The sequence below is a fragment of the Neofelis nebulosa genome, chromosome 4 (genome assembly GCF_028018385.1).
Source record: "Neofelis nebulosa isolate mNeoNeb1 chromosome 4, mNeoNeb1.pri, whole genome shotgun sequence".
In the NCBI taxonomy this organism is placed as follows: domain Eukaryota; kingdom Metazoa; phylum Chordata; class Mammalia; order Carnivora; family Felidae; genus Neofelis; species Neofelis nebulosa.
Window position 1 is genome coordinate 143,479,454 of NC_080785.1, and position 27,902 is coordinate 143,507,355.

At 41.1% G+C, this 27,902-nt stretch overlaps 1 protein-coding gene across 13 annotated transcripts in view; it reads left to right on the forward strand.

Moving 5' to 3' along the window:
• Positions 1-27,112, forward strand: part of CFAP20DC (CFAP20 domain containing) — a 240,243-nt gene extending 213,131 nt beyond the window's left edge. For 12 of the 13 annotated variants that reach the window (XM_058726354.1, XM_058726359.1, XM_058726346.1 and 9 more), the window contains 2 exons: positions 14,382-14,476; positions 26,535-27,112. In XM_058726354.1, coding sequence (XP_058582337.1) covers positions 14,382-14,476; positions 26,535-26,653 — 214 coding nt within the window. In that variant the 3' untranslated portion in view covers positions 26,654-27,112. Of the gene's footprint in view, positions 1-14,381; positions 14,477-18,639; positions 19,113-26,534 lie in introns of those variants that run through there. The other variant, XM_058726348.1, reaches the window with a different exon arrangement.
• The last annotated feature ends 790 nt before the right edge of the window (positions 27,113-27,902 follow it).

A 27,902-nucleotide genomic window follows, 5' to 3' on the forward strand; every position in this document is an offset into this window, starting at 1 on the left:
ACCCCACCACTTCTCTGTATACTTATTTATTACCTGTATCCACCTCTAGACTCTAAGCTCCTTGTGAGTGGGGATTGTGGCTTGGTCACCATTCTATTCTCAATACTTGGAACAAAAGCATAAAGTGGCAAGAGCAGGCATTCAGATCTATTTTTAATGTTTCTTCAAATATGAAGATAAAACCTGTTGTTTCACGAGACAGCTGTTTGCCCTGCATCCCCAAAGATGTGTTTATTTTGAATGAGAAGTCTTTACTCTATGTGCATCCTTCTGCTGGGTAAAACAGTATTTGTCTCCCATAGAAATGTAAGGTTTCGGAAGGACCTGTTAAGAAATGTCACAGCTTCGGGGCGCCTGGGTGGCTCAGTCGGTTAAGTGTCCAACTTCAGCTCAAGTCATGGTCTTCCCACTTGCATGTTCAAGCCCAGCATCGGGCTCTGTGCTGACAGCTCAGAGCCTGGAGCCTGCTTCCAATTCTGTGTCTCACTCTCTCTTTGCCCCTTCCCCACTCTCTCTCTCTCTCAAAAATAAATAAACATTAAAAAAAAAAAAAAAGAAATATCACAGCTTCATATCGTTTTCCTCTACCTTTCATTTTCTGTCCGGAAAGTATACTCAGTAGATACCATTAGCATGTATACATTTTGGTGGACATGAGTCAGGACCCTGTTCATAAACCCAGCAAAAGTCTGAGAGTGGCCTCTGGCATACCTTGGTTTTCATGTCTGCCCCCATACTGAGAGTAAAGGAAGGTCTTAGCACTCCCCCAAACCACATGAAGTGGGTTGCCCATAAGAAAGAAAAGCTACATTCTCAGAAGAGGGAGAGGAAAAGTGGCCAACCAAAATCACAGGTACTACAATACATTACTAGTGGGCAGGCTTGAACTCTTCAGGAGTTTCCTCCAGAAGTATTTATGGAGTGACTTCTATATGCCATGCATACTCTTTCCACCTCTCTTCAAGAAAACATGTGAATGGGAATGATATTGATATTACCTTGAATTCTTTTCAATTTACTTTTTATGTAAATTATTTCCATATTTCCATAATTAAACTATTTTGGTAACATTACATGCAACAAATGTATCTGATTGCAATACACTAGTTAGCAAGTATTTATTTGTGCTCTTACTAAATTCTAAGCACAAAAAAAAAGAGAGAGAGAGAGAGAGAGAGAATTTTTTATCTCCAAAAGATTGAGAATTGCTGTTTTCACAGACAGAATTCCAGACTGTGTTGCAAAGATCGACTACACAAAATATAATCATCACTTTATAGTTATAACTGATTTTAAAGAGCAAGAAACAAACCATTAATAAACCAATCTTGTGTTAGACATCTTGACATTTAAATTGACTTCATGCAAATAAAATAAGCAAATTGAATTTTCCAATTTACTCATCAGCCACTATATAGATGCATTTCACATCCACATCTTAAAAATGTAATAAGAAAAATTTTATCTCTTTATGCCTGGCATGTCTGTTTCTGATGAATTCCATAACCAACTTGGGTGACACTAAACTGAGAGAAATCTCACATCACTTTTTTTGTCTTTGTTTTATTATTGTATTATCTTTTCAAGTACTTGAATTTTTGTGTGTCTGCACTGAAGCCTTCTGAAGTTACTACCCATTTCTACTACTTAGATGAAACTTATTCTTCTGACATGGAAATATCAAGAGGGAGAATTGCAATGTTCATGCCCATGACCCTCATCATAAGAGAGTTTTCACTTTATCCTGACCTGACTTTGAACATGTAGGAAAAATGCACAATTTGTAACCTTAGCTAATGGCACTACAATGTCACAGTTCTCTGTTTAACATTCAGCTTTGTTAATCAAGAAAACCAGATTGGCTCTCTGCATGTTGATTGAATTGATTACAGCTGTAGGCCTTGATAGCATTTTTTCAAGTGTCTCTAATTAATCAGACAATGCTTGATTAGTTTTTTCTGTTTTGAGGAGATAAACTGACTTCCTTGAGAATTTTCACCCCAAAATGATTCCCCTCCAGTGAAAGGTAAAGGATAAGTGAGTCAGCTTGGTTTTCCATGACACTGAGACCTTTAATCTTACAGCAACTAAAAGAAAGAAGGAAGGAAGGGAAGGAGGGAGGGAGGGAGGAAGGAAGGAAGGGAGGGAGGGAGGGAGTGGGGAGGAGATAGGAAGGGAGGGAGGGGTCCTTTGAAAAGCAGATTAAAACATTATATTAAGCTTCTTTTTCCATATTTCCATGAATACATCTTCTAAAATGAAAAAGTCTGTGTGTTCCCTCTGAGCTTTTAGTCTGGCCTATTGCACAGCATCCTCCAGCTTTCTGATTGTAACCACTCTTTATCAGGTTATCTCATTGAGTTGTCAGACATGACAGTTCAGATCTCAGCCCAGGAACAATTTTGTTTTAATAATCAGGATCATGGATGATGTGTTAAAAAAAGTAGTAATAAAAAGCCACCACCTATTTTTTTTAGTCATATCTATAGCATTAAATAAAGCAGCTGTTGTTTATGCAAATGAAAACTTGACAATTTCCAGGAACATTACCAACATTTATAAAGACCCAAAATGTTCTGCTTTCATCATTGAAGTTGATATTTCCAATGGGGAAGGCTGCTAGGATCAGCTCAGATGTGCATGTTGGCATGAGGAACGCACTGTTTTCCTCTCTCCTCCCCTATTGGTTGAGGGACCAACCTAGACTCCTGTTTCTCTCCTAGCACTCATCACTTGAAATGCTTTTTAAAAGATACTTTGAAGCTGTGTTTCAGAAAAGTTTTCTTATGGATGTCATCAAATTAATAGCTCCTGAAGAGAGAGAATCTGCCTTTAAAAAGGAAAGTAGAAGAAAATTCAATCAGAGCAGAAAGATAGAAAGTGAGAAACAGGTCTTACTCCACCCACCCCCAAACCCACATTTCTACTCCCAGGTATGCTGATGCTTAACAGTTTCTTGTGCACCCTTCAGAAACTTTCAGTGCCTATTACAAGGAAATTGCATGTTTTATTTGTATGTTTTTTCAACATACCTGAGATAAGACTCTATAACTTGCTTTTTAGATTTTTACTGAATAGATTTTGGACATCTTTCTGAATTTGCACATACAGGTGAACACATTCTTCATTAACTGCCGGATGTTATTTCATTGTTTTAATGTCATAATCTATTCAGCCAGTTCTCTGCTGATGGACATTTAGGTAGTTTCTAACTTTTTGTTACTGTAAACAGTGCTGTGATAAACATCCTCATGCACATATTTTTTGTGAGCTTGGGCAAGTATGTGTTTACAATAAATGCCCAGCAGTGAAATTATTTGGTCCAAAGGTAACTTTGACTGATATTACCAGATTTTTCACCAGTTTGCACTCCTACCAGCTCACACTGAGTTTCCTGAAACTTTAGAACTTTTGCCACTTAGGTTTGTCACCTAAGACCCCTGCCTTCTTCAGCAATTGACTACAGTCCCATCATCTAGTGCATACATATGTATGCCCGGTGCCCATCATTTCACACTAGTAGGGGTGCTCCCAGCTCTCCACACCTTTCTGATATAGAACATGCTGCTTTTTCTAGAATATCCTTCCATCTTTTCCCTGTCTTGCTGCCTCCTCCTAATCCTTCAGGAACAACCCTTTCATCACTTTTTCCAAAACCCCTACCTGAAACCTTCTCCTAAATGTTGGTCTAACAATCCGTCTCCACAGGACTGAATTCCTCAAGGGCAGAATCATGTCTTACTCCTCAGTACCCGGCATAAAGTCTGAGACAGTCCGGAGGTTCAATAAACCTCTATTCAATGTGAAATCATAAAGCAACTATGCTGGTAACAGTATAAAGAAGGCAAAGAAGGGCTCAGCCTTTCTCCATGTTGTCTCAAGGAGATGGGCTATCACTATCACTGTTCACATACTGTAGTTGAATTTGATGGCTGATGCCTGGATTTGTGCCTCTAGAGTTGAATTATCTGCCATATCTAATGAGTCAGTGTCTGTAAAATGGTCCCAAGATGCTATATCATTAGTATTTTTTTAGCCTGAGGGGAAATATTGCCAAACAGGAAAGATTCAATTCTACAGAGAACTTATAAAGTATATTTAATAGAGGAAGAAGAATTAATGATTTTTGTGATTTGTTGGAGTGTTGAGCACTTGGAGGGAGCTGGGTTCTCCCCATTTTATGGATTTTCTGACAAAAGCATGGGCAGGAAAGATGATTTTGCAGAGGCCAGAAGAAGAAAGAGTATGATTTCCCCTTTGTGTGATTGTTTGTTGCATGTCTCCAAATAAACATAGGTTGATGTGAGGTGAAAACACAGTCCTTCTTTATGCAACGTGTTTCCCAGCTTTTGCTATGGAAGAAACGTAGTCCTATTCCAAATCCCACCATAATGTAAACATCTTCTGAGCACTTTCAGGATGGGAGGAGAAGAAAGATCTGGGAAAAATAGTTCCCATATTGTTCTGAACCAGCTGCCTTTCCTGGCCTGTGCTGTTGTTCCTGCCACTCTCAGAGCACAGTCTAACCTCCCTATCAGGTGTTTCTCAAGAACTCATCCATTCCCCACTCACACCTGGAGGTCCTTCTCTAATAGCCCTGACGGTCCTTCCTATAAGTTTTCATTCAACAAACGTGTTTTTTTAACTTCAATATAATCATTCAACAAACATTTGTTGGGCATCTATTACGCATCAGGCCCAAGGTAAAGAAAACAGACATGATTGCCTGACCTGATGGAGCTTATAATGTGGTCACAGCTTGTTTTTTGGTTCAGAAACAGTGGTATTCTCACTGTGTTCTCCCATGGCAGAAGGGGCAAAGGCTCTCTCTAGGATCACTTCTAAAAGGGCTCTAATCTCATTAATGAGGGCTCCACCCTCACAACCTAAGCACTTCCCAAAGCCTCACCTGCAGATACCATCACAGTGGGGATTAGTATTCAACATAAGAATTTTGGAGGGATACAGACCTTCACTCTATAGCACTAGGCAATTATGAGAAAAGAGGTTAAGGATGTGGCTCTCCCTCTGAAGCCTGGAGGTAGCATGATGGTGAGAGTGAGAGGAAGGCACAAAAATACTCTGTAGAGATAGGACCAGACTATGTAAAGCTTTAGGCCAATGTGGTGATTTTGAATTTTTCCCTAAGAGCAAATTTTTAGAAACTCACTCTGGATTGGATTAGTGGGAATCCGGATTGAGTGGGGGAAGAACAAAAGAGAGATTCTAGAAACATTGACTAAGATGGCGGCAGTGGGTACTAGAGATATGCCAACATATTCAAGATCCAAGGTTAGGGCTAGTAATGGATCCCTAAGTATTTCCAGCACATCTTCCCTTGGAGAAACTACCAAGACCTCAGATTCCTCATGTGCTAAACCAAAATCCTGGATTGCCCAAACTGGTTTCTTCTCCCCAGGTTCCATGTTCATTCAATGGTACCAACACTGTTTCATTCCCGGAATCCAGACTTTAAGCTTCCTCATTCTCTTTTGAGACTAGCTTCCTCTGTGTGATAGGAAATATGGTGACCAATGACATCTGAGTTCTGCTGCTTTTGGCATCCATCTTTACTTGAGACTGTCTCTCCTTTTCAGATCCAGTTTCAAAAGTTCTAGGGAAACACAGTTGGCCCAGTTTAAGTCAGGTGTCCACATAATGGGCCAGTCAACTGAGGTTGCAGGCTCACATGATAACTCCCAGGAGGCCATGTGGTTACAGGCTGCTGTTCCAGAGAGCAGGGGAAGGAGTTCTGGACAGTCCCTTAGCTCTCTTCTACTGTGCCTTAAAGAGAGATTACAACTGTTCCTTGAAAGTGCCAAGGGGAAAGAAAGGAAAAATAGGTGGTGATGAAAACAGATTTTGCCTCAACATGAGAAAAAACATTTAACAGTCAAAGTTTTTGAAAAGGAAATATGGTCTTTTTAAAGTAGTACATACACAGTTACTGATACCGAGGTATAGATTAGATCATCACTTTGTGGGAATGTTATAGAAGGCAACCTTCAAACACTAAGAATCCAACACTGAGGTTAGAATATTCTTGTGGAAAACGAACCAGAATTACACAATAGCATCTTAATTCTCATTCCAGTTCATCTTAAAAGATATACGAAAGAGTTCCCAACTTATAATTTGATCTTCTTACTTCAAGTGGGAGAGAAATCCTATGGATAAAAGCTATTTAGCTTTCAAAAAAAAAAGAAAGGAAGAAAAGGAAGAAAGAAAGAAACATATTTTCTTAGTTGTTTTTTTTTTATCCTAGTAAACATGTATCTGAACCAACATTCTATTTTCTAAGGCAGAAAATTAAATTCTTCTGTCATGGCTATAAAGAGGCAAGATGTGTGTCTCCAGATTTGCCCCAAATTGTGTGTGCCAAGCACATGATGAAGAACCAGTAGCATGCTCCTGGCAGGTGGAAAAGGAACAAAATGGAGGGAAAATATGGAGAGTGTTGCAACAGTATTAACGATTGTTAGGGAAACTTTCAACAATGAGTGGCACTCAGTATTCTGAACTGCCAAAGAGACTCTTTCAATAGTCATGCCCTTGATAAATATGGAGGAAGTGCCTACCCTGTGCCAGGCACCCTGCTTGGTAAGAAGCAATTGGGGGAAAATACATATATCAAATGATCAAACAAATGAGAATGTAATTATGAGCTGAGATAAGAGCTCTTAATGAGAAGATCACAGTGGCTCTATCAGAAGGAGTAACAAAGCAACTCAGCTAGATTGGAGAGGGTGTGTTGGACAAGACTTCCTGAGAGAGTGATGCTTCAGCTAAAATCACAAGTTTGGGTATGACTTTACCAGGCCAAGGAAAGGTAAAAACAGGGGAAGAGAGCATGCTCTAGACAAGGGGGCACAGCCTGGCCAAAGGTCCCATGATAGTAGGGAACATGGCGTATTCCAGAAATTGAGGGAAGACCAGCATGGCTAGAACTAAGTGTGTGAGAGGGAGAATAATGCAAGATGTGGTTAGAAAAAAAATACATAGAGACTCGTTTATGCAAAGCCTCAAAGGCCAGCATAAAGATTCGGGTTTTTCCCTCAAGTACAATATCCTCCCAGTGATGCTGAGGGGTTTTAAACCAGACATTGACATAATCAGATAGGAATTTTGGCTCCAGTGTAGACAACGGAGAAGGGAAGCCAGAATGAATGGCGGTGAGGGGTCCATTAGAAGCCTTTGCTGCAGAGAGCATAAGGCACAGTCATCAATGGGCGTTGATAGTAGAAGTAGAGTTGGTGAGAAAGTCGGATTCCAAACACATGTAGTAGGAAAATCAACAGGAATTTTCATTAGAGCCTTGAGAATGTTTCACCTCACGGCTCCTTGCTCTAACACGGAGGTCATTCAGCTACAGCCGGTGGGCCAGATGATGCTCATGGCATGATATTTTCTAAGTAAGGTTTTACTGAAATGTAGCCATGCCCATTCATTTACTTACTGTTTATGTGTACTTTCACACTACAGCAGGAGAGTTGAGTAGTTGCAACAGAGACCTCTTGGCTTGTAAAGCCCAATGTATTTTCTGTCTGGCCCTTCACAGAAAAACTTTGCCAACCTTGGAAATTACACCACAAGAAACACCACCACCCCCACGATATTGCAAGGTGTAGAGGTACCTAACTTGGGAGTCCAGAAGTCCATGACTGGGCTTTGGATGATCTATGACCTCCTAAAATTGGAAGAAAATTTGGTATTTATGTATGTTTTTCTGGGAAAACAGTATTCACTGGCTTTTAAAACAAATTTGTGAATTTCCCCAGAGAAAGATATTTCCCAGGCTTGTCCCCAGTCTACTCCCTGGCCATAACAAGATTGTTAAAACCCACATTTCCCTCAATGAATAAGAAATGACCTGGCACCACATGATAAATATCATTAGGTATTGGATAGAAGTTGCTGCAAATTGCTAACTTCCTGCTATAAGATCTCCCATATAAATATTTCACTGGCTGGCTCCTCTGACCCGGGGCTTTATGACAGCAGGTAGCTCAGGGTGTAAATAAGAGCTAGATGAAAAATGTGTCTGGATCTCTTAGATCTTTTTTAGATTTCTCAAGTAATTACCCCCTCCCCCCAATAAATACTTCAGTGTATACAAGACTGTAGAAGTTTCATTACAAGAGACGTCTTTGAAGGGAACAAGCAGGTGATCTGATCAGCCCCACAGCAACCTTTGTGAAAAGCTCATGTTGTAGTTCATTTTCTGCTGGCGAAAATGCTTCATCTGTCAGACTATGAGCTCTCTGATTCCCCAGGATCTGACACACAGGAGTTCAGTAAATGGTTACCAAATATGTAGAGAGATGATTAAGCTAAATTGTTGGCTTCTATAATGTATTTGTATATAAGTATATATATATACATATATATATATATGTACACATATAATGTATTTATAGGAAACACATTAATGAAATAAATGTATGTAAAATTGTTCTTGTTGTTTTTTTTGTTTTGTTTTGTTTTTTGAGAGAGAGAGAGAGACAGAGAGCCAGAGTGCAAGTGAGGGAGAAACAGAGAGAGAGGGAGACACAGAATACAAAGCAGGATTCAGGCTCTAAGCTGTCCTCACAGAGCCCACACAGGGCTCGGGGCTCGAAATCATGAGCCATAAGATCATGATCTGAGCCGAAGTCAGACGCTTAACCGACTGAGCCACCCAGGCGTCCCCCCAAAAAATCTTTTTAAATGAAGGCACTGAAACCATAGTCTGTCTTAACTGAGGACAGCATCCTCAGTTGTAAGAATATCTGATTCATTTAATGTTCAGTGCTTCGAAGAAATCTGGCATGCAAGTGGGAGGAAAACAGTGTGGTATTCTTTTTTGGCCAAGATTTTAATATTAGGTAAATCTGGCCATTGTGAAAATTCACGAGATGGTATTTATTCTCCATCTGCACTATATTTTTATATGTGGTATTTAATGTGAATCCATTGTCTTGACTCTTAGGTAAAACAACATCTTCTGGTGACAGTGCTCAGCATGCCTGGAAGTCCTTCCTCTCCAGTTTCGGGAAGAGAGGCTGGGTTGGGGGGGGAGGGGGCTGCCTGAACCCACGAGAGGAGGGGAGAGGACGCAGCAGCACCCGAGCATGTTCAGAGGGCAGGCCTGACTGGAAAGGGTATCCATCCACCAAAGGAGTTAGAGGCTTTCATAAAACAAGAGTCCGTCCTTGGGAGAAAAGGGTTATAATCAGAGCTCAGAAAAGCAACAAGAGTATCAAGTGCAAAAGACAAGGCGAGTATGAAAGTGGCGGAACAAAGAGCAAGAGCCAACTCGAGAGCACAGTAGCTGGGCTGGGGTGAGAGCTGACCAGGGAGCCCCTTCAGATCTCCTGCCCCAGCCGGGCAGGCACTCTGTGAGTGTGCCTCAGCCAAACTCCCGCTTCCTCAGATGTTTGCTGCTTCCTGTGGGGAAGGCATGCTTAAAGAAGCTGATGAAGGGTCAAGTTGATTAGCATTAAATATTCCATATGAAAATATAAACATATAAGATACAGATGCTAGACTACGTACTTGTGCTTATCAACAAGCCACCCAGGGGTGCCTGGGTGGCTCAGTCGGTTAAGCGGCCGACTTCAGCTCAGGTCATGATCTCTCGGTCCGTGGGTTCGAGCCCCGCGTCGGGCTCTGCACTGACAGCTCAGAGCCTGGAGCCCGTTTCAGATTCTGTGTCTCCCTCTCTCTGACCCTCCCCCATTCATGCTCTGTCTCTCTCTGTCTCAAAAATAAATAAACATTAAAAAAAAATTTTTTTTTTTTTTAAAATTAAAAAAAAAAAAAAAAGCCACCCAAAAATGTTCTTGAGAAAATGAAATTGTTAAATATATACAAAGGAAAATAAAACAAAACAAACAAAAACAATGGCACCCGAATGGGGAAAATGGTATAACCTGAAGCGGCGTTTCTCAAGGTGTGGTCTATGGACTCATGATCTGAAGAGATGTTCCAGGTGCACGCACGTAGGCAGTGCTGTATATACTCTGTCCTCCTCTGGGGAGATTCAGTGTGTTAAAAGTTCTCAAAAGTCCTGCAAGAAAAGTCCTGATTTTATAGTTAACATAGAACTCTTTCTTTTTTTTTTGAAAATATACTTTGTAAATGCATACTTAGTAAAAAGCCAAACAAGTGTATTGCTCTGATCAAAATTTCTTAATTGTATAAAATCTTCTAAATCTTAAGTTAAAATAACATCACTTGTCAAGAAAATTCTGCAGTCCTTTTTAAAAGATAAAACTAGGGGCGCCTGGGTGGCTCAGTCAGTTAAGCGTCCGACTTTGGCTCAGGTCATGATCTCGCGGTCCGTGAGTTTGAGCCCCGCGTCGGGCTCTGTGCTGACCACTCAGAGCCTGGAGCCTGTTTCAGATTCTGTGTCTCCCTCTCTCTCTGACCCTCCCCTGTTCATGCTCTGTCTCTGTCTCAAAAATAAATAAACGTTAAAAAAAAATTTTTTTTTAAAAAGATAAAACTAGATACACTTTATGCCAGAAAAAACTCACACCATATACTATAACTCAAAATACAGAGGCAATAAAAGAAAAGGTTAATATATTTGATTACAGAAAGATTTTTTTAATTTTTGCATGGCAAAAAAATAAAAAATAAAAAACCAGGGTAACCAAAGACCCATGACAAAGTGAGGGCTTACTTGATAGAAAAAGGGGCAAAGAAATGAACAGACCTAAAATATTGATATAAAATGCATATATGCATATATCTATATGTTACATACATGGCCTTATGCAAATGAAGACAGTCAACTCCACTCCTAATGCTCATATTGAGAACAAATACAAATCAGAACTACTTTAATATATCAGTTTTTATCTCTCAGACTGGAAAGCATTAAAAACTTGACAACATACTGTTGTGACATGGCTGTAGAGAAACTAGCACTGTCCTGCATTGCTGGTGGGAACACAGGTGGTACAGCTCTTGTGGAGGGCTTTTGCCAATATCTAACAAAACCAAGTATGCATTTACCTTTTGTCCCAGGAATTCTACTTCTAGGAATTTACCTTGAAGATATATCTCCAAGTATACAAAAATAGATAGCTCAGGGTTATTCACTGCAGCATTAATTGAAATAATTGCAAAATATTGAAAACATGCCCAAACATAGGAGAGTGTGATGAAATACATGATGGTATAGTCATGCATGGAGTACTACACAGCTGTGAAAAAGAATGAGGTGCTTTCTGTGAGCTGGGATCAGTGATTTCCAGGTTATATTTTAAGTTGAAAATATCAAAGTTCAAGAGTCATTATAATATGCTACCTTCTGCATTAGACGTGTAGCTGCTTATTTTTTTGCAAAAAGATACATAGAAAGCAGATACCAGAACTAATGAAATGGATTTCTTATACAGGGGTGAGTGAGGATGGCATAGAAGTGATGAGGGGGTGGAAACAGTCTAGGAGGCATGGGGGAAATGTAACTCTTACCTGAATATGACTTTCTGCATATTTTGACTTTGAACTGTTAACATTTTACATACTCAACAACAACAAAAATAATAAAAACCAGTTAATGGAGAAAAAAATGCCTAAAATGTAGTACAAACACAAGTGGATGAGTCTAGCTATATTTAAAACATATAATACAACCACGCTGAAAAGGAGGGGGAAAAGATCTAACCCAAGTAAATTTAGAACACAGTATTTTGACTAAGGGATAAAAAGAAACCTAAATAGAGAACTCTAGAGAGTAGGTTTGGGGTTTTGTTTTGTTTTCTTTTGTTTGCCTAGCAATTCTGAAACTACTTTTGGTATGTCCTATAGTTTAGAAAATAAGTAAATTTATTGAGGATAATGGGAGCCATGTACCTCACCATCAAAAAGAGTTACAACTATGGCAAGAGGAGAGATGAGAATGAATCTGTGGTGTTGTGTTAGTGTTGGAGAAATGAGCCTATAGTTATAGACCAGGGATCATCAGACTTTTTCTGTAGAGGGCCAAATAACAAATACTTAACCTCTGTCATTGTACCACAAAAGCAGCCATAGACAATACATAAAAAGCAAACATGGCTTTATTCCAATAAAATTTTATTTATAGACACTGACATTGAGTTTTATATAATGATCATATGTCATGAAACAATACTGTTTTAATTTTCCAACCACTTAAAAATGTAAAGGCCATTCTTATTTTGTATAGCCTTGTACGAAAACAGGCAGTAAGCCAGACTTTGCCCATGGGCCATAGTTTGCCAGACCCTGTTTAGATAGAGAAATGATAGATAGATAGATAGATAGATAGATAGATAGATAGATAGAAAATTGATAAAGTGTTTAAATGGGGGAATCTGGAGGAAGGATATATTGGAGTTCTTTACACTCTTCTTGCAAAGAAGTATTCTTTGTATTTCTTACAGAAAAGCTGTAAATCTGAAATTATTTTAAAACAATCAAAAAAATCACACAAGAAAGAACTCTGTACTTTTCATAGCTACTTCTGAGAAGGAAAAATACTAATCAAATAACTTGCCTAAGAAGTGAATGTCTTGCCTTTTATAATAGTCACACAGCCCTCATCTACATTTTTCCCATGTCCATGGTCCATGAGTAGGAGCTACTGTTGCCAGTGCAGAATGTCTTCTGATTTGTCACTGGGGATGTCATCACATGATAACATTATTGTTTGTTGTTGTTCATCCTTGCTCTCCAACACTCTTACTGAGTAATGAGGTCACTGGAGCTGGTAATTTGTATATGACCTTGTAATTTTCCATAAAGTAGGAGTTTTTGGTCTACTGTAATGAAATGGACTAAATAAAAGGTGCTTATCAGAAAATGCCCCATTATCTTGGAAGTCTGTGACAAATCCTTTCTGATGTCCTTAATGTGTTATTATGAAATTCAATTATACACTGTGTTCACCTTATTTCACTAGCCATAATCTAGTGATAGCTAAGGTGAGAAGTGTCTTAAAATATTACAAATAGGAATTGGGTAATTTTTACATTGAGGTACTTTTTTTACTAGAAGAGTGAAGGGCTTTCATGGAAAACTTCTCCTGTAGAGACTTGTAACCATTCTACCACCTTGGGTTTAATTCCAACAAAATCCAATTCCTCCTACCATGGTTTCTCATTGTAGGTAAAGCCGTGCTATGATTTTCATCAATAATGAAGACAATGGTGGTCATAGCTGAAATTTATTGAATGTGATTCTATACCCAGATCCATGCCAAAATTTTTCATCCTTTTTTTTTTTTTTTCATTTAATCCTAACATAAAACTCCAAGGTACTATTATTACTCCTCTTTAGAAAAGAGGCTTATGATGTTAAGTGGCTTGGCCATGTTCTCAAGGAAACATGGAGCTGAGATTGGCCTGGAGAGCCAGTGCTCTTAGTTACTGTTGGGACTGTCTCCCATTGTAGGTAAAGACAGTAGGCAATACAGAAATTTAGAAAGACATTGTTTAGTCATGAGGACATGCTCCTCTTGAGAAGAATAAGGTAAAACATCCAGATGCAAGGTGAACAATAAGGTAAATAAAATCAGTGCAAGCAGTAGAGCTCACGTTGGAACATCCTTCACATTCCCTTCCTGCTCCCTTCCCCTGAAGAAGCTGTGTCGAGTTTAGAGAGGAGAGAGGCTTGAAGTAGAACACACACTGACTTGCACCCTCTGGCGGTCACCCACGTGCATCACACGCATGCAGCTACCTCCTAGGGGGACCTGGAGGACTGGGAAAGAAAGAAGGAGGAAGGGGAGTAAAGAATGTTGGGAAATGAGGTTGGCAGTTGGAGGCAGAAAGATGGAATGTAGGAGGGGCTTTCCGGAGTGGTTTTTGCCCCCATTCTTAGTGGGAGAACTGAAGGAACGGGTCACTCAGGGACCCAGCTCCCCTCACTGTTCCTGCTTTTGCCCTCTGCTGCTCTAAGGCACTTAGTGAATGCCTGCAGACCCCACCATTGTGGCTGGTTTCTGACCGCTCCAAGACCTCCTTCTGTTTTGGAGTGTTGTCATGGAGTGACATGTGACTTTGCCAGGCTTCCTTAGGGTCATAAGGAGCTTTGTCTTTGCCGCATTTCTTCTGAGTCACTGAAATAACTTTCTTATATGAGAGGGATTGTGTACCGTGTGAGAGCCACAATGATAATCTTTCAAGAGGAGTAGTTTTCGTTAGTTGATGTATATGTGGAACAACTAGTTAGTTCAGTGGTTGACATTATATTACTCGATTACAGAACTGAATATTAACTTCTAGACATTTTGTCCTTCTGAAATATGAAAGAAGGAAAAAAATGTTTCTTTGTGGAAGCCCCAGGAAATTAAAACTCCAGGGGAAAGATGAAACTTATATGTGAAATTGTAGACCTGTTGTTTATTTACTTTCTTCTTTTCTTTTTAGGGACTGGTTAAATATGTTGAGCCCACCGATTGTTCCTCCTAGTCAGCAGCCAACAGAACAGCATCTGGATTCTTCTGGAAGCTTTAGTGTTCAAGGTAGGAATATGAAAAATGCTATACATAAAAAAATTAAAATAGTTAACTACAAATAGAAAAAATCAGTCACTTTGAGATGCCGCTGTTTTTATTAAATGCTAACCATTTAGGCTTGCACCCCCAAAATGAGGTAGCCTGTGCTTTCATTTTATAGAATGATAAGTCCTTTGGTATCAAATTGACCTTCATCTGGGTTCCAGCTCTACCACTTTCTGCTGTGTGACATGTATGACTTTTGGTTACTGCATTTGTTTGTTTGTTTTTTAAATTTAATTATTTATTTTTTGAGAGAGCAAGCAGGGGAAGGGCAGAGAGAAGGAGACAGAGGATCTGAAGTGGGCTCTGCCCTGACAGCAGAGAGCCCAATGCAGGGCTCGAACCCACAAACTGCGAGTTCACAATCTGAGCCGAAGTCAGACACTCAACCGACTGAGCCACCCAGGCACCCCTTGGTTAACACATTTGTAAAATTAGACTGATAATAATGTCCACCTGAAAGCTTTTCATGAAGATTCACTAAGGCATACTGTACACGAAGCATTTAGAATAGCACCTACCAAATATTAGCTGTTCATATTATTATAAAGCAGATCTGATACTCCCACATCACTAGATACATGTTTTCACTAATACAGGGCTACTTGTCTTTAAAGATAAGGCTGGCACAGAGTTATAACAAGTAGCAATGGAAGAATGGGAAGGAAGCAGGAGTGAAGATTTGCCTTGGGTTCCCTTTGTTGGCCAGAGTCCTAGAAATGAATCATTAGTTTTTGGTTGTGAGCAGGGAACATGATTGTCAGGAGTGCATAGAGGAGGAAGGGAAAAGAATCTTTGGTGGGAACAGAGGGCTTGAGATGCAAGGGGTAGGGAGAGTCTAACGTGCATAGCTGCAGTGGCAAATAACCTCAGAGTGGGGCTCCCTGAGATGGTTTTCAGAGTTGAATTTTGAAGATGGAATGCTACATCTGAGGTTAAAAATAATAATAATAATAATAATAATAATAATAATAATAAAGAAACTGAAGCCAATATAAACTGCTCCAACAAAGGTGCCACATTTTTCCCCCTAACTGCCCCAGGGAGAAAGGGGAGCATCCCATTTTTCTTCAGGTATGGAGAATTCAGAGTGAGAGCTCATACATTTGAAGTGTACGTTTTGGCTGCCCAAGGGATGGAGATGTCTCCATGATTTACTGTCTGAAATAAATTATGCCCCCCAAATTGGGAATCTTTTTAGAGATGTACATTTATAATTACTTATGACAGAAAAACAGAATCTCAGCTGTCAGAAGAAGACCTTGCCATGAGAGAACAAATAATATGTTATGTTAAGTGTCCTAAATAAACCACAGGAACAGAGAGCATGGTCCTTGAGCAAAGGCACCCAAGATATATATTAGTGATAAGTAGCTGAAAGGAGGTCTTAAAGTCACCATTGCAAAGTGACGTTTTGACAGACAGGAGCTCAGTCATGTTGAAGGTAAAGAGAACTTCCATCGAGGGCAAATTAACAAATTAAATTCAGAGGGTTATAGAAATGTTCCAGCCAATGTTAACCAGATCTGGCCCCCCTCCTGCCTGGCAGCCTAGGTTTTTATCAGCTATCCCTTTCCCCTTTTCTGATATGCCTGAATGGTTTGTAGCTAATTAATAGCATCAAAAATTAGTGTTTCCTATCTGATTAATCTTTACATGTTATTGGCTTAGTTTTAGACAACATATCAATATGCCAAGATAGCGTTCTTAGAAAGAGTCAGAGAAAAATAAGGGTTTCGAGTATCCAGTTGGTAACATCGGAAGGAAAAGTGAGACATGGCTGTGGGCAGTCCAGGCTTCTTCCTGGGCTTCTGTTGCATAATGGCATTAATTTAGGGCCATCTGCCAGATGCTGTGCTAAGTTGTAACATCTAGCTGTCACAGCAACGCTATGAGGAAGGCACTGTTTTTGTGCGTGTGTAATTGTTGCTCTTTTACAGCTGAGAGAACTGAGGTACAGAGTTCTTGAATACCTTGTTCCAGGGTCACACAATGAGTCATTGGCAGAGCTGGGGTTGGAGTCCAAACAGCCCAGCCCCAGAGCCTAACCACTGTTTTTATAATTTTTTTTTTTTAATTTTGAACCAAGTACCTAGATTACCTACTTCAAAAATAATATACATAAAATCAGGAATTGAAATTTTCTATTCACAGTTCCTCATTTACAGGAAAAAACAAAACATCTCAAGGGCTAAGTAGCTAAGTTCTTTTTTTTTTTTTAATTTTTTAAAAATTTATTTATTTATTTTTAGAGAGAAAGACAGCACTAGCAAGGTAGGGGCAGAGAGAGAGAGAATCCCAAGCAGGCTCCTCACTGTCAGAGCAGAGCCTGATGCAGGGCTTGAACTCACAAACTCTGAGTTCATGACCCGAGCCAAAATCAGAGTTGGACACTTAACGGGCTGATAACCCAGGTGCCCCAGCTAAGTTCTTTAAAGGGGAAGAAAAGAAAAAAAAAAAAAAAAAAAAAGCAGACCTCTGGTTCCCTGTTTCAGCCCTGAACCTGCCTACCCGTCCCATCCACGCTTGTCAAAAATGACAAGTGGCCACATTTTCCCAATGGGAGTAGAGGCTCAGGGGCAACGTTGCTGTGAGACCAGATCTAAGGGACTAAGGGGCTGACTGAGAGACAAGATCACCCGATTGCTGAGCTGGCAGGCCTGGATGTTGGCTTGTCACCCACCTTCTTAAAGGCCCTTCTAGACAATCTTATCTAAGTAGGTCAATCTGCCTTCACCTTGTTATATTTACTTCGTGCCCTTCTCACAGTTTGTAATTCGTGGTTTGTTTACTTGTTTAATGTCTTTTTTGCTACGTAGCCTGTGAGTTTTTAAAAGCAGAGACTTTGTCAGTTTGCTTACTCCTGGATCCCAAGTACCCTACACATTTTCTGTTGATTATTAGATACTCTGTATATGTTTGTTAGTAGGAAGACAGGAAGGGAGAAAGGGGAGAAAAGAGAGAGAGAAATGTTCTTCAACTCATCATTTTTTATACCAACCTTGGGGGGAAAACATGAGTCATCCATTGAAATCTTACTTTCAGTTTTCGCCCATTCCAATTTTTTAGTATCTTAGGTATATTTCTAACAATTCAACAGTGGGAGTATTGAACCTACACCCATGCATTTGAGCAACTAAAAACGGTCACCTTATGCAGTGGCTCTTAAACTTTATTGTGAGGCAGTGAGAACTTTTCTTTCAAATGAATTCCATATGAAATGCCAACATATAAAAGAGATGAAACCAGAATTGGTCTGGCTAAAGGGGGCAGTTAGGGACCCAGAACCCTGCCCTGGGGCTCCAATGAATCAGCTAAAAACACTGATGCAGTCCACCGACCTCTGTTTGACCTTGTGGAAGGTCGAGTGCCCACTCAGAGCCCCAGCTAGGATTAGGACCCAGGCTTCTTCCACATCCATGCCTTTCTGCAGAACCTGTGAAGGTGGTTTTGGGGGCTGGCTTACAGGGAAGGGCGATCTTCCATCTTCAGATGTCTAGTATGAAAGTCATAACAGCTAATATTTATTTCACCTTCCTGTGACCCACACCTGCCAGTGCCTTTTAATTCACATAATAGCCTACTGAGGTGTAGCTACTGTCATTGCCCATCTTTTACACAAGGACACTGGGGTTTAGAGCCAGGAAGTGATGTGCTGACCCCCCACAGCTCCATCACAAGTGGAGAAGCTGAGATGTATCTGTAGAGCTAGAGAGCTAGAGGCATAACTGTAGACGAACAGCAGAGAACGATGGCCTGACTAACACAGGCCCTAGGAAACGTTGCCACACAAAAGTAAGTGTGTGTTTTAACCTTAAAAACAAAAGAGCAAGTGTTTTACCAGCAAAATGAGTTTATTTAGAAATAGCAGAGGCATGGCAATTCAGGACACGCAAGCTATGGCGAAGCATAGCCAAGCCTGGAGAACAAAGGAGAGGAACCATACTTGGTAGAGAAAAAGGAGGGAGTTGGGAGAGGCTGCTTTGAAGGAAAGTCTTTGCAAGTCTAAAAGTCTAAAGCAAGGGTTCAGGGTAGCAATGGTTTCTCTTTGGCTAGACTCTTGCTCGTCAAGGAGAAAATCTTTCTTCCTTCTGCTGGGGCAGTAAAGTGAACTTCTTTATGCCCAGGCATGCGGTGTCAGCTGCCACAGAAAGCTTATGATGAACACCCCCCCTTCTGGGCTTCCTGACTCCGTTTCAGGTGAGGTCTCCCTGCACTGATTTCCACGCATGCCTTATATTTGGCCTCCGAGACTCTCCTTTATTCGGTACAAGTTTGTGTCACACCCGCAGTTTCTGCTCAGATAGAACACCTCAAGTGCATAAATGCCACCTTAAAGTACACAGCCCGTCTGCCAGCAGAGCCAGCCAGCAGGCAGGAACAGCATCGCATTCCACACAAGTCGACTGGAGGGAGAGATGGGCAGCTCTCCATACTTCCTCCCGGGCCGAGGCACACTTGCTGAATGTCAATTACCATGGCACTCGAGCCCTTAACACTTAACCAAAAATGTGTTTTCCTGGAGTGCATGTGAAATGTAAAAATGGGAAGTTACGATTTCAGAACTTACTCAAGAGAACTACCAAACTGACCTTTGGAAAATAAAGCAGACTTTGCTCGAAGAATAGTTGTCAATTTGTTTTTGACATTTGTTCCTTTACAGATATGACCCTTAAATTATTCATGCTTACCAGCTCCAAAACAGAATAGTAATGACCTCTCTCGTCAGGCTTGCAAAACCTCTTCTGCCGTTTACATAGATTTTGAGTAAGAAAGACATTCAAAAGTGCTTTTCGAGTTGCCGGAGTCTCATAAAAATAACATTCTTGTGCCTTTTTTATGGCAAGGCCACATAGGATATTCCTTTATGAACACTGGTTAATCCCCCATGAGACATAAATAGGCAACAGATGCTCATTTTATAGGTATAATATCCAAATCACTAGTCAAGAATTTAGAAAACCCTCATGGTTCCCTGAAGCTAACCAGAGAGAGGGGAATCTGGCCGTCTGCTCTGGGTCCAACAAGGGAGTCTTTCCAGAATCTTATTTCCTGCAGCACAATTATTTGACATTCACCTAATACTCCAAGTCTAAAAGCAGTCTTCTAAAATCTGTTTTATTAGTGATCATACAGACATTATGCTTCATGGAACAACCATTGGTATCCCCAAGGGCTTGGCTTGGCACCTAGGACACAGTAAATGCTACATAAATATTTGATGAGTTGTGAATGTATGAATCATGGGAAACAGAAGGATGATTTGGTCTACTCTTTGGATCTTCCTTGTATCTTCAGGATTTATTTAAAGTGCATAGGAGACTTTCCCCCAAAAAGCAGTATTGGTAATGTAAAAGTAATAATGTGCCTGCCAGTGTCGAGTTTTCTGTGTTACCTCACGATGACTTCTCCCTACATTCCCAGGTGTGGGGCTCTGTTATGTCTCACCCTGTACAGGTGGAATTAAGGTCGCTGCCTAGGTCACAAACCCACTGAGTGTGGAGTTGGACTCTGACCCAAGCCTGTCTGACCAGGCGATTTGCACCCTGAACCCCCATGCTGCTGTAGGACTGCAGAATTCCCTTTAGGTCAGTTAGAACCATACGACTGAAATGTCCACTGCAATTTTTTACCTGTAGGAAGTTCTCTTTCTTGAAGCTTTCTGGATAAAATAGTATTCTCTTCAGTACTCTCCTTAGACCCATAGCATCCCCACCTCAATGCTCAGCTTGTATAATGAATTCATTAGTATTTATGATATTCTTGAGTCCAGAGTCCCCACCCCTTCCCCTGTTAAGCAAGTAGTTAGTTGCCTTTTGTTCTCAGGTTAACCTTGGGGATGGGAGATATTTTCTCTTATGCAGCTATCAGGATCCCAGGGGTGTCTTTTCTGCACAGAGGAGGTTGGGGGGAGGGGGTGGGAGAATGGTGATCAACACCCTCACTAGCACAAAGATATGCCTTCTTTTTGGAGTCCTAGAAGTGAGCCCTATAGTAGAATACTAGACACATTGCTGGTGTCTGAAGCTCTCTCTATTATTCCAGAACCATCCCTACCTACTTATTCCCCAGATGCATCCCAGATGGGGTCCTGGTCCAGGACTTCAGCTTCCCTTGCTGGAACTGGGATACATTTTCCCCCAGCTGCAGTGTTGCTGCCTTGCCTGAAATCGGGCCATTGAGACACTGTGAGCTCTGTAGGCTTCAAAGCTCAATAGTCTGGCTAGGGACCCCCTGGGGGTGTAGTAAAATGCATTCAGAGTTGTAATCCGCACATTTCCAAGCAGCACAATGGTTTTGTAGGTTTTTTCCCCAGCTTTATTGAGATAAAATTAACATGTAACGTTGTGTAAGTTTAAGATGTATCACTGTGTAAGTTTAACTCCATGATTTGATATACAAGCACAATTGAGTCACTGCACATTCACAAGTAGAGACTACCTGTAAATAACGAAACTGCAGTAATTCCCAGTTAATCAACCAAACCCTCCAACATGTTGCTTCAAAAGGCATTTTCCATGTAAAATGTAGGTACTGGTTTCTGCAAAAGGGCTTGACCTACTTATTTCCCCAATGAAACCTGAACTGTAATCATAGCATGTTAGTTGCCTTCCAAGAAACAATATAGTTTTCTAAGAAAGTCCCTTTTCGTCCTTTTTATCCCATTGTCAGTCATTTATCTTTCTCCCATCTGAGGACATATTTTTGCTGAAAACCAGAATTCAGCAGTTCACTGTCGACTTTCTCAGTACAAGTTAATTTAGCCCTACTGTGAGAGGCATTGGTGGAAGAGTTTCTAAGTACCTGGTGCTCTGCAGGATCTTATCTAAAATGTCATCTTCGTTGATCCTAAGGCTGACTGTTTGGAATGGAGATCCCTCCCCATTGAATTGTTTAAACAATAGTGTATTGGTATGCACATAAAAATACAGTCAATCAGTTCTCAAGATCTATAAGAGAGAAAATGCATTTATTTTATTTTTTTTTTTAATTCTGGATGGCAACGTCAGAAAATCGAAAATCAGGTGCAGTGTCTTGATTCAGAGATTTTAAATCTCATAAACTGATGTCACATCACTGGTTTTCAAGCTTGAAGACTTAGCCTGTGCATATAGGTTTTCTATTATCTGTGGTTAAAATGCAATAAATGTAGATAATTAAGCATTTATGTTAATAGACTTTCAAAAGGTGAATTGGAGGAATTGTTTGCCTGAGCTGATCTAACAGAGGGGAGGGCAGCTAATACTGCTGCATTTGGTCTGGCTCCGTTGGTTTTTCTTCTGTTATTGCTGTTAACCAATTTCAAAGTGGATGAAGCTGGAAGTTTGTAAATAGATTATTATCTGAAAGGCAATTTTACTTCACTGGAAATGACTTTATTATGTGGTGAAGAGTAAAAATGTAATTTGGACCCCTGTCCAGATGCTCTTAGTCTGGTAGCAGAGAATGGTTTTATTTGTTAATTTGTCCTTTTACAGTTTCTGTAGCCAGTCTTTAAATAGAGCAATTTAGCATTTGGGGGGAAAAACAAACCCTGCACCATCCAAGAATATAATTGAAAATTACCCCATATCCATGCACAATAATTACCTTTCAAAACACTTCCCATTGCTTGACATCACAGTGGTAATTGCTTAATGATATTATAATTCCATTACGTAGGGATTACAATGGCTCAAAATGATGTAAATTGGAGGCTTTGAAAATTAAGTTATAATGAAAACAAAACCCTTTATGCAAGTTTAAAGCACTTACTTCAATGTAAAATTATACATAATGTCACCCAATTTTTGCACGAGTGTCATTGTTGGTACAGTTTTAAAATTCATCCATTTGAAGCTTTAGTACTAAAAACCACAAAAACCCGCTTTAGTCCCGTGGTCATGACGCATGAGGTTCCAGCTCTACAGTGATATGTATTGGAACGAATGCATTTTTATAGCCGTTATTGCTTCAGTCTGGATGCATTATGTAGCAAAACCCCTACTAATGAATTAGATCCACCTCGGTCCCTTTGCAGTTGGTGATAAAGACCCATGGCCCATTACAACTGTTATTTTCATCTTTGAAAGATTCCTGACTGGTCGTAAAATGTATTGAGTTTTCTAACTTAATAGCGCCAGCTTAAAATTTTATCTTTTTGGAAAGTACCAGCCCAGAGTGTGCTAAGCAATTAGATGACGTGCCGGAGGTCAGAATTTCCCTCAGTGTGTGGATGGAATCTAAACAAAGCATCAGACAGCAGACCCCTGAGATATGTTGACTCATGATCATTTACCTCAGTGATAGGTGGTTTTAACATTACACCGGATGGAAAAATTAGTTTTACTTTTTGAAAAATACATGATTTTTGGTGTAAGAACTCTTTTTATCTTAAGATGAATTTATTATAATGTACTTTATGAAACTAGTTGGGGGCTTTGTGTTTTGTTCAAATCCACTATTTTTTTTTTCTTTTGGTAGTAAAAAATCAAACAGGTGCAGTTTGGGGGTAGGAAATAAGATGTAAGCGAGCATACCCCTCTTGTGTCCAACTCATGTATCTTACATTTTTCATGATGACAGTTGTAACAACATTTATTGAGTATTCACTATGTGTGCGGAGTGCAACTGAGTATCTTACTTAGTTCCCCTAGGTACTGTCCCAGGCAGTATTACTGTCCTTATGTAGGGGAAAGCTAAGGCTCAAAGTGCTGAATTTTCCCAGTGTCCCACAGCTGTGAAGTGGTAGAAATGGGATTTGGATCCAGGTCTGTCTGACTCCATTATCCAAATGTCATACTGCCCCTCTCTATGAAGCCTTTTCTTAGGACTTTAACCTTTATCAATTGTTCCTGTTCTGACTGACTAAAAAAATGTACAGCCTATACTTCATGATTTATTTCAATATTGTCATTATCCCTAACAGTAATAATAATGATCATTTATTGAACAACTACTATGTGCCCTGGGCTATGCATATTATCTAGTGTCCAGTTTAGCCTTCCACAAAATCCTATGAAATAGGCCTTGTTATTCCCATTTGATAAATGAGGGAACGAGGATCCAGTGAGGCAAAGTAGCCTGTGAGTGCCCTAAAGTCAATTTGGGCAGTCAACAGCAAATCTCCCATCCATCCCATCTGCCAATCCTAAGGCCCCTGGTGCTCTTGGCCACTCTGCAGTTGCAACTTCCAGTTACCCCATCACTAATCTTCAGTAGCTACTTTTGTTTCATGTGTGAATGTCCCATCCACACCTTGACATGGTACAGACTGAATAGATGTCATCACATAGCAGGCACACATTAGTTACTCATTGGTTCTGTTCTCTGAAGTAGCCCAAACAAGAAAGGGATGATGGATTGAATATCTGAAGGTAAAGGACATGCCCATCCTCCTTTTGATGTGCAGAAGTGACCTAAAGGGGGTCGTCTTCCATGAGAAACTTGAAAAGCATTCCCAATCTCTCCTACTTAGATGGAGAAAGAAGGTGGAGGCAGGACCCTGGGGACCACTCTTAAGGTAACAATAGAAAGTAAAGGAAAAGCAGCCTGCCTTCTCTGATTTCCTGTTCTTAATTAGAAACCATGCAGGGCGCTCAGGTCAGCTACCACCATTAACGTGGCCATTAGCACAGTGCTGTCATACTTCAAGGACATAAGCCACTATAGCAAAGAGTCCCAGAAACTCATCAAAGGCACCGCAGGGATCATTGGATCTGGTCCCACCCTGTGCACAATAAAATCTCACACAAATGGCCGCCTCGGTCCCTGCTTCACCCTCTCCAGGATCCACATTCCACTTCCCGGTCAGCTCTACAGTGTGGAAAATTCTTCCTTGTGCTGAGCCAAAATCTGGCTCCTAGTAACTTGCCCCTGTTGAGCCTCTTGTTTCCTTCTGGAACCCTACAGAATCTTCTTAACTTCTCTCTCACTTACCACCTTTTATCTACTTGAAGCCAGACAGGCTGCTGTAACCTCAGGCTTTGTCTTTTCCAGACGAAATAAGCCCAGATCTTGCCTCTGCCCTCCCACATGGACTCTCTTATCTTTGTGATTTTTGAAATATGAGAGATGAAATTTCTTTTGTTTCCAAACCTGAGGTTTTCAAATGGAGGACACATTTACAATTTTTTTACTCTCTTCCATGTTTAAATGCCCATAATGTAATAGCTCCCCATTGAATGTGGCCACATCACCTTCTTAACAAAAGCATGGTGCCCATATGGCAGAAAGAAGATGGAACTGAGAGTCTGGAAGCCCAAGTTCATCCCTGACTCTGCCTCTGACTCACCAAGTGACCTCGGATGAGCTAGTGAACTCTGCAGACCCGGCTTCCCTTGTCCTTCAGATGGACACATTAACTTCTATTTCACAGGATCCAGAGCTTCTGCATGGGCAAGTGCTTTCTTGGCCATGGAGGGCTCCACCAGTTGAGATGTTAGCAAGCAAGGCAGAGGTCCTCATTCCTCCCAGGTAGCTCCACGTTTTACTCCACTGCTGGCACCATATGCATAAGGAGTCGGCTGATTCCGTGTTTTGCCCAAGACAATGCACACTCCGTGAAAACAGGGCCTGCTTCTTAGACCGCCTCATCCCCAGCACCTCGTTCAGTGCCTGATGCAGGGACGATCATCTTATATGTCTTTGGATGGTCAGAGGAATGGCTGCCGTAGAGTCTCAAACCCCCACTCTACCACCCGGGCCCCGCTCCTTGGGACTTAACTCCAGTTTGTCACTGCCCCGACAGCATCCATGCACCAGCTTGGTCTGATTTTGGCTGCAAAAGATGGAGTCCCACCACCTTCTCGTACTCTGGGCGGTGACACTTACTAGCACAGACTTTGTTTTCACAGTCATGCATTCATCCTTTCCCAAAACATCCAGTATTGACTGAGCCTCCATTACATGCCAGCCCTGCCCCTTCTGAAACTAACCCTGGTGAGCTCACAGCCCAAAGACTGGGTTTTCTCTGGTCCTGAGGAGCTTGTGCTAAGGAAGAGAGAGGAGCGCTGTCCTACTCACCTCTCCTCCCTGAGCCTGCTCGGATCCTCTCCAGCTCAGGGAGGTCTTGCCTCCGACTTCTGGGCTCTCATTACGTGGTTTTCAGAAGCACTTGGGGGGCACTCACTTGTTGGTGATAGCATCAAGTGTACAAGTACCTAGCACAACACTGGCACATATAAGGTGCTCAGGAAGCATCTTAGTAAAACAGCCTTTTTTTTTTTCATTCCATGCCATGTGTTGGAAACCAACCAAACCTGCTACTAACAGGCAGCAGTGGGGCACCTGGGTGGCTCAGTCGGTTGAGCGTCTGGCTTTGGTTCAGGTCATGATTTCACAGTTCGTGGATTCAAGCCCCACGTGGGGCTCATTGCTGTCAGCGCAGAGCCCACTTTGGACCCTTTGTCTCCCCTCTCTCTGCTACTTTCCCACTTGTGCTCTCTCTCTTTCTCAAAAATAAACATTTAAAAAATAATAATAAAGAACAGGAGTTCCTCCAAACCGTCTACTTGGCTGTCACAAGGGACAAACGTGAAGCCATGTCCTTGTGACCAGCAAACTTGAAAGACCTTCCTACCACTAATACAATCACTCATCACCCGACAATTTTCCATATGTGTTCCATACTAAACAACATTATCATTTTAACTCAGGCTTATTTGGTAGCATTTTTAGGGTGCATCCACACAGCTCTGGCCCATGATGAAGTCTGGAACTGTCACCCCCAAGTCTTGACTCCCACCCATATCCCTGATCCCTTTAGTCCCTCAGCCCTGCTGCTCTCTTGTCTCCCTCCCCGCCAGTTCTCCACGCTCAACTTTTCTTGTCCTTCACAGAGAAGCTGGTGAGTCTCATGCTGCAGTACTGAGCCCACAGGCCTGCGGTGCTCCCCCACGGCTCAGGCCTTGCCATTCTGCCCACAGAAAGAGCATCTCCCGGGAGGGATGGAGGTTCCCCCCTCCTGGCCCTTCTGCCCTTTCAGTTCAGGAATTCCTGGCCATGCAGGCAGCTAACGTGTCTGTGGTTCCCGTCCCCATAGGTGAAGAAGATCCGAGCGTGGAAGTGGAAGAGGACGAGGAAGTGCTGACTCTGCTCTATGACCCCTGTCTGAACTGTTACTTTGATCCCCAGACAGGGAAGTACTATGAGCTGGTGTGAGGCCTCCCTCCAGAGCCAAGATCCCCCAGCCTACCTGGCGAGCAGGAGAGCACTTGTGACTCTGCTGCGTGGGCACCACAGAGCCTGGCAGGCCCATGGAATCCAAAGTAACTGAGAGAAATAAAGTTATTCTGTAAATAACGTTCGACGTTAAGGATGCCTACGCTTTTGTTGTAGATGCGTGTGATCTTTTTGTCAGCGAAGCAATTAATACAGAGACAAGATTTTAGGACTTCGAATTGGTTCTTGTTTGTTCGTTCTCATCCTACATAGAATTTTTTTTAATCTCCTATAATCTTATGGAAACAAATTAAGAGTTATTAATTCAAAATTTTTGCAGTGTTAATCTGTAAATGATGGCTTGATACACAGAAAATGTATTCTTATTTAAAAGATATCTGGGTACCTTTTGTTTTATTACCTATTTGTATTAAAAATAAAGTATGATGGTCTTTTAAACTGCCTCCTTTTATTTACCTTGCATTTTTACCAGAATATTCCAAGATAATGTTTACCCTTCCCTTAGACTCTTAGAAAAGGAAACACTGTGCACTGGTCAGATTTTATGATCACATAAAGGTTCATCCAGAGTTTGCCAAAGATCACAACATTGTTAATCACGTAAGCTGCCTAGCTCTGTGCTGTGCTTTTTCTAAAAAATGTTTTTACCAATGATCTCTGAATTCTAATAATACTCAAATCTAGCTCCATGGATCCAGTTTTAAGAAGCCATCCATTTGAGGGGCGCCTGGGTGGCGCAGTCGGTTAAGCGTCCGACTTCAGCCAGGTCATGATCTCGCGGTCCGTGAGTTCGAGCCCCGCGTCAGGCTCTGGGCTGATGGCTCGGAGCCTGGAGCCTGTTTCCGGTTCTGTGTCTCCCTCTCTCTCTGCCCCTCCCCCGTTCATGCTATGTCTCTCTCTGTCCCAAAAATAAATAAAAAACGTTGAAAAAAAGAAGCCATCCATTTGAACACCCTACACACCTCACTGCTTCTGTGACTTGGCCTGGAGAAATGGAGGAAGCGATCACTATAACTTTACTTGCTGCGCCACAAGGCAAAAATCATGTGCTTCCTGAATTTGAGGAGATGGCCTCGAATTGTGTGCCAAGTATATTAATACTAAGCACAAGGAAGTACTTATATTAGCTGGAATATTTTGTTATTTAATAAAGATTTTTTAATAAAGAAGAGTACCATTGGAAATGAAAAATTATTGGTGTACAATTGGATTTAATGGCAGTACTATA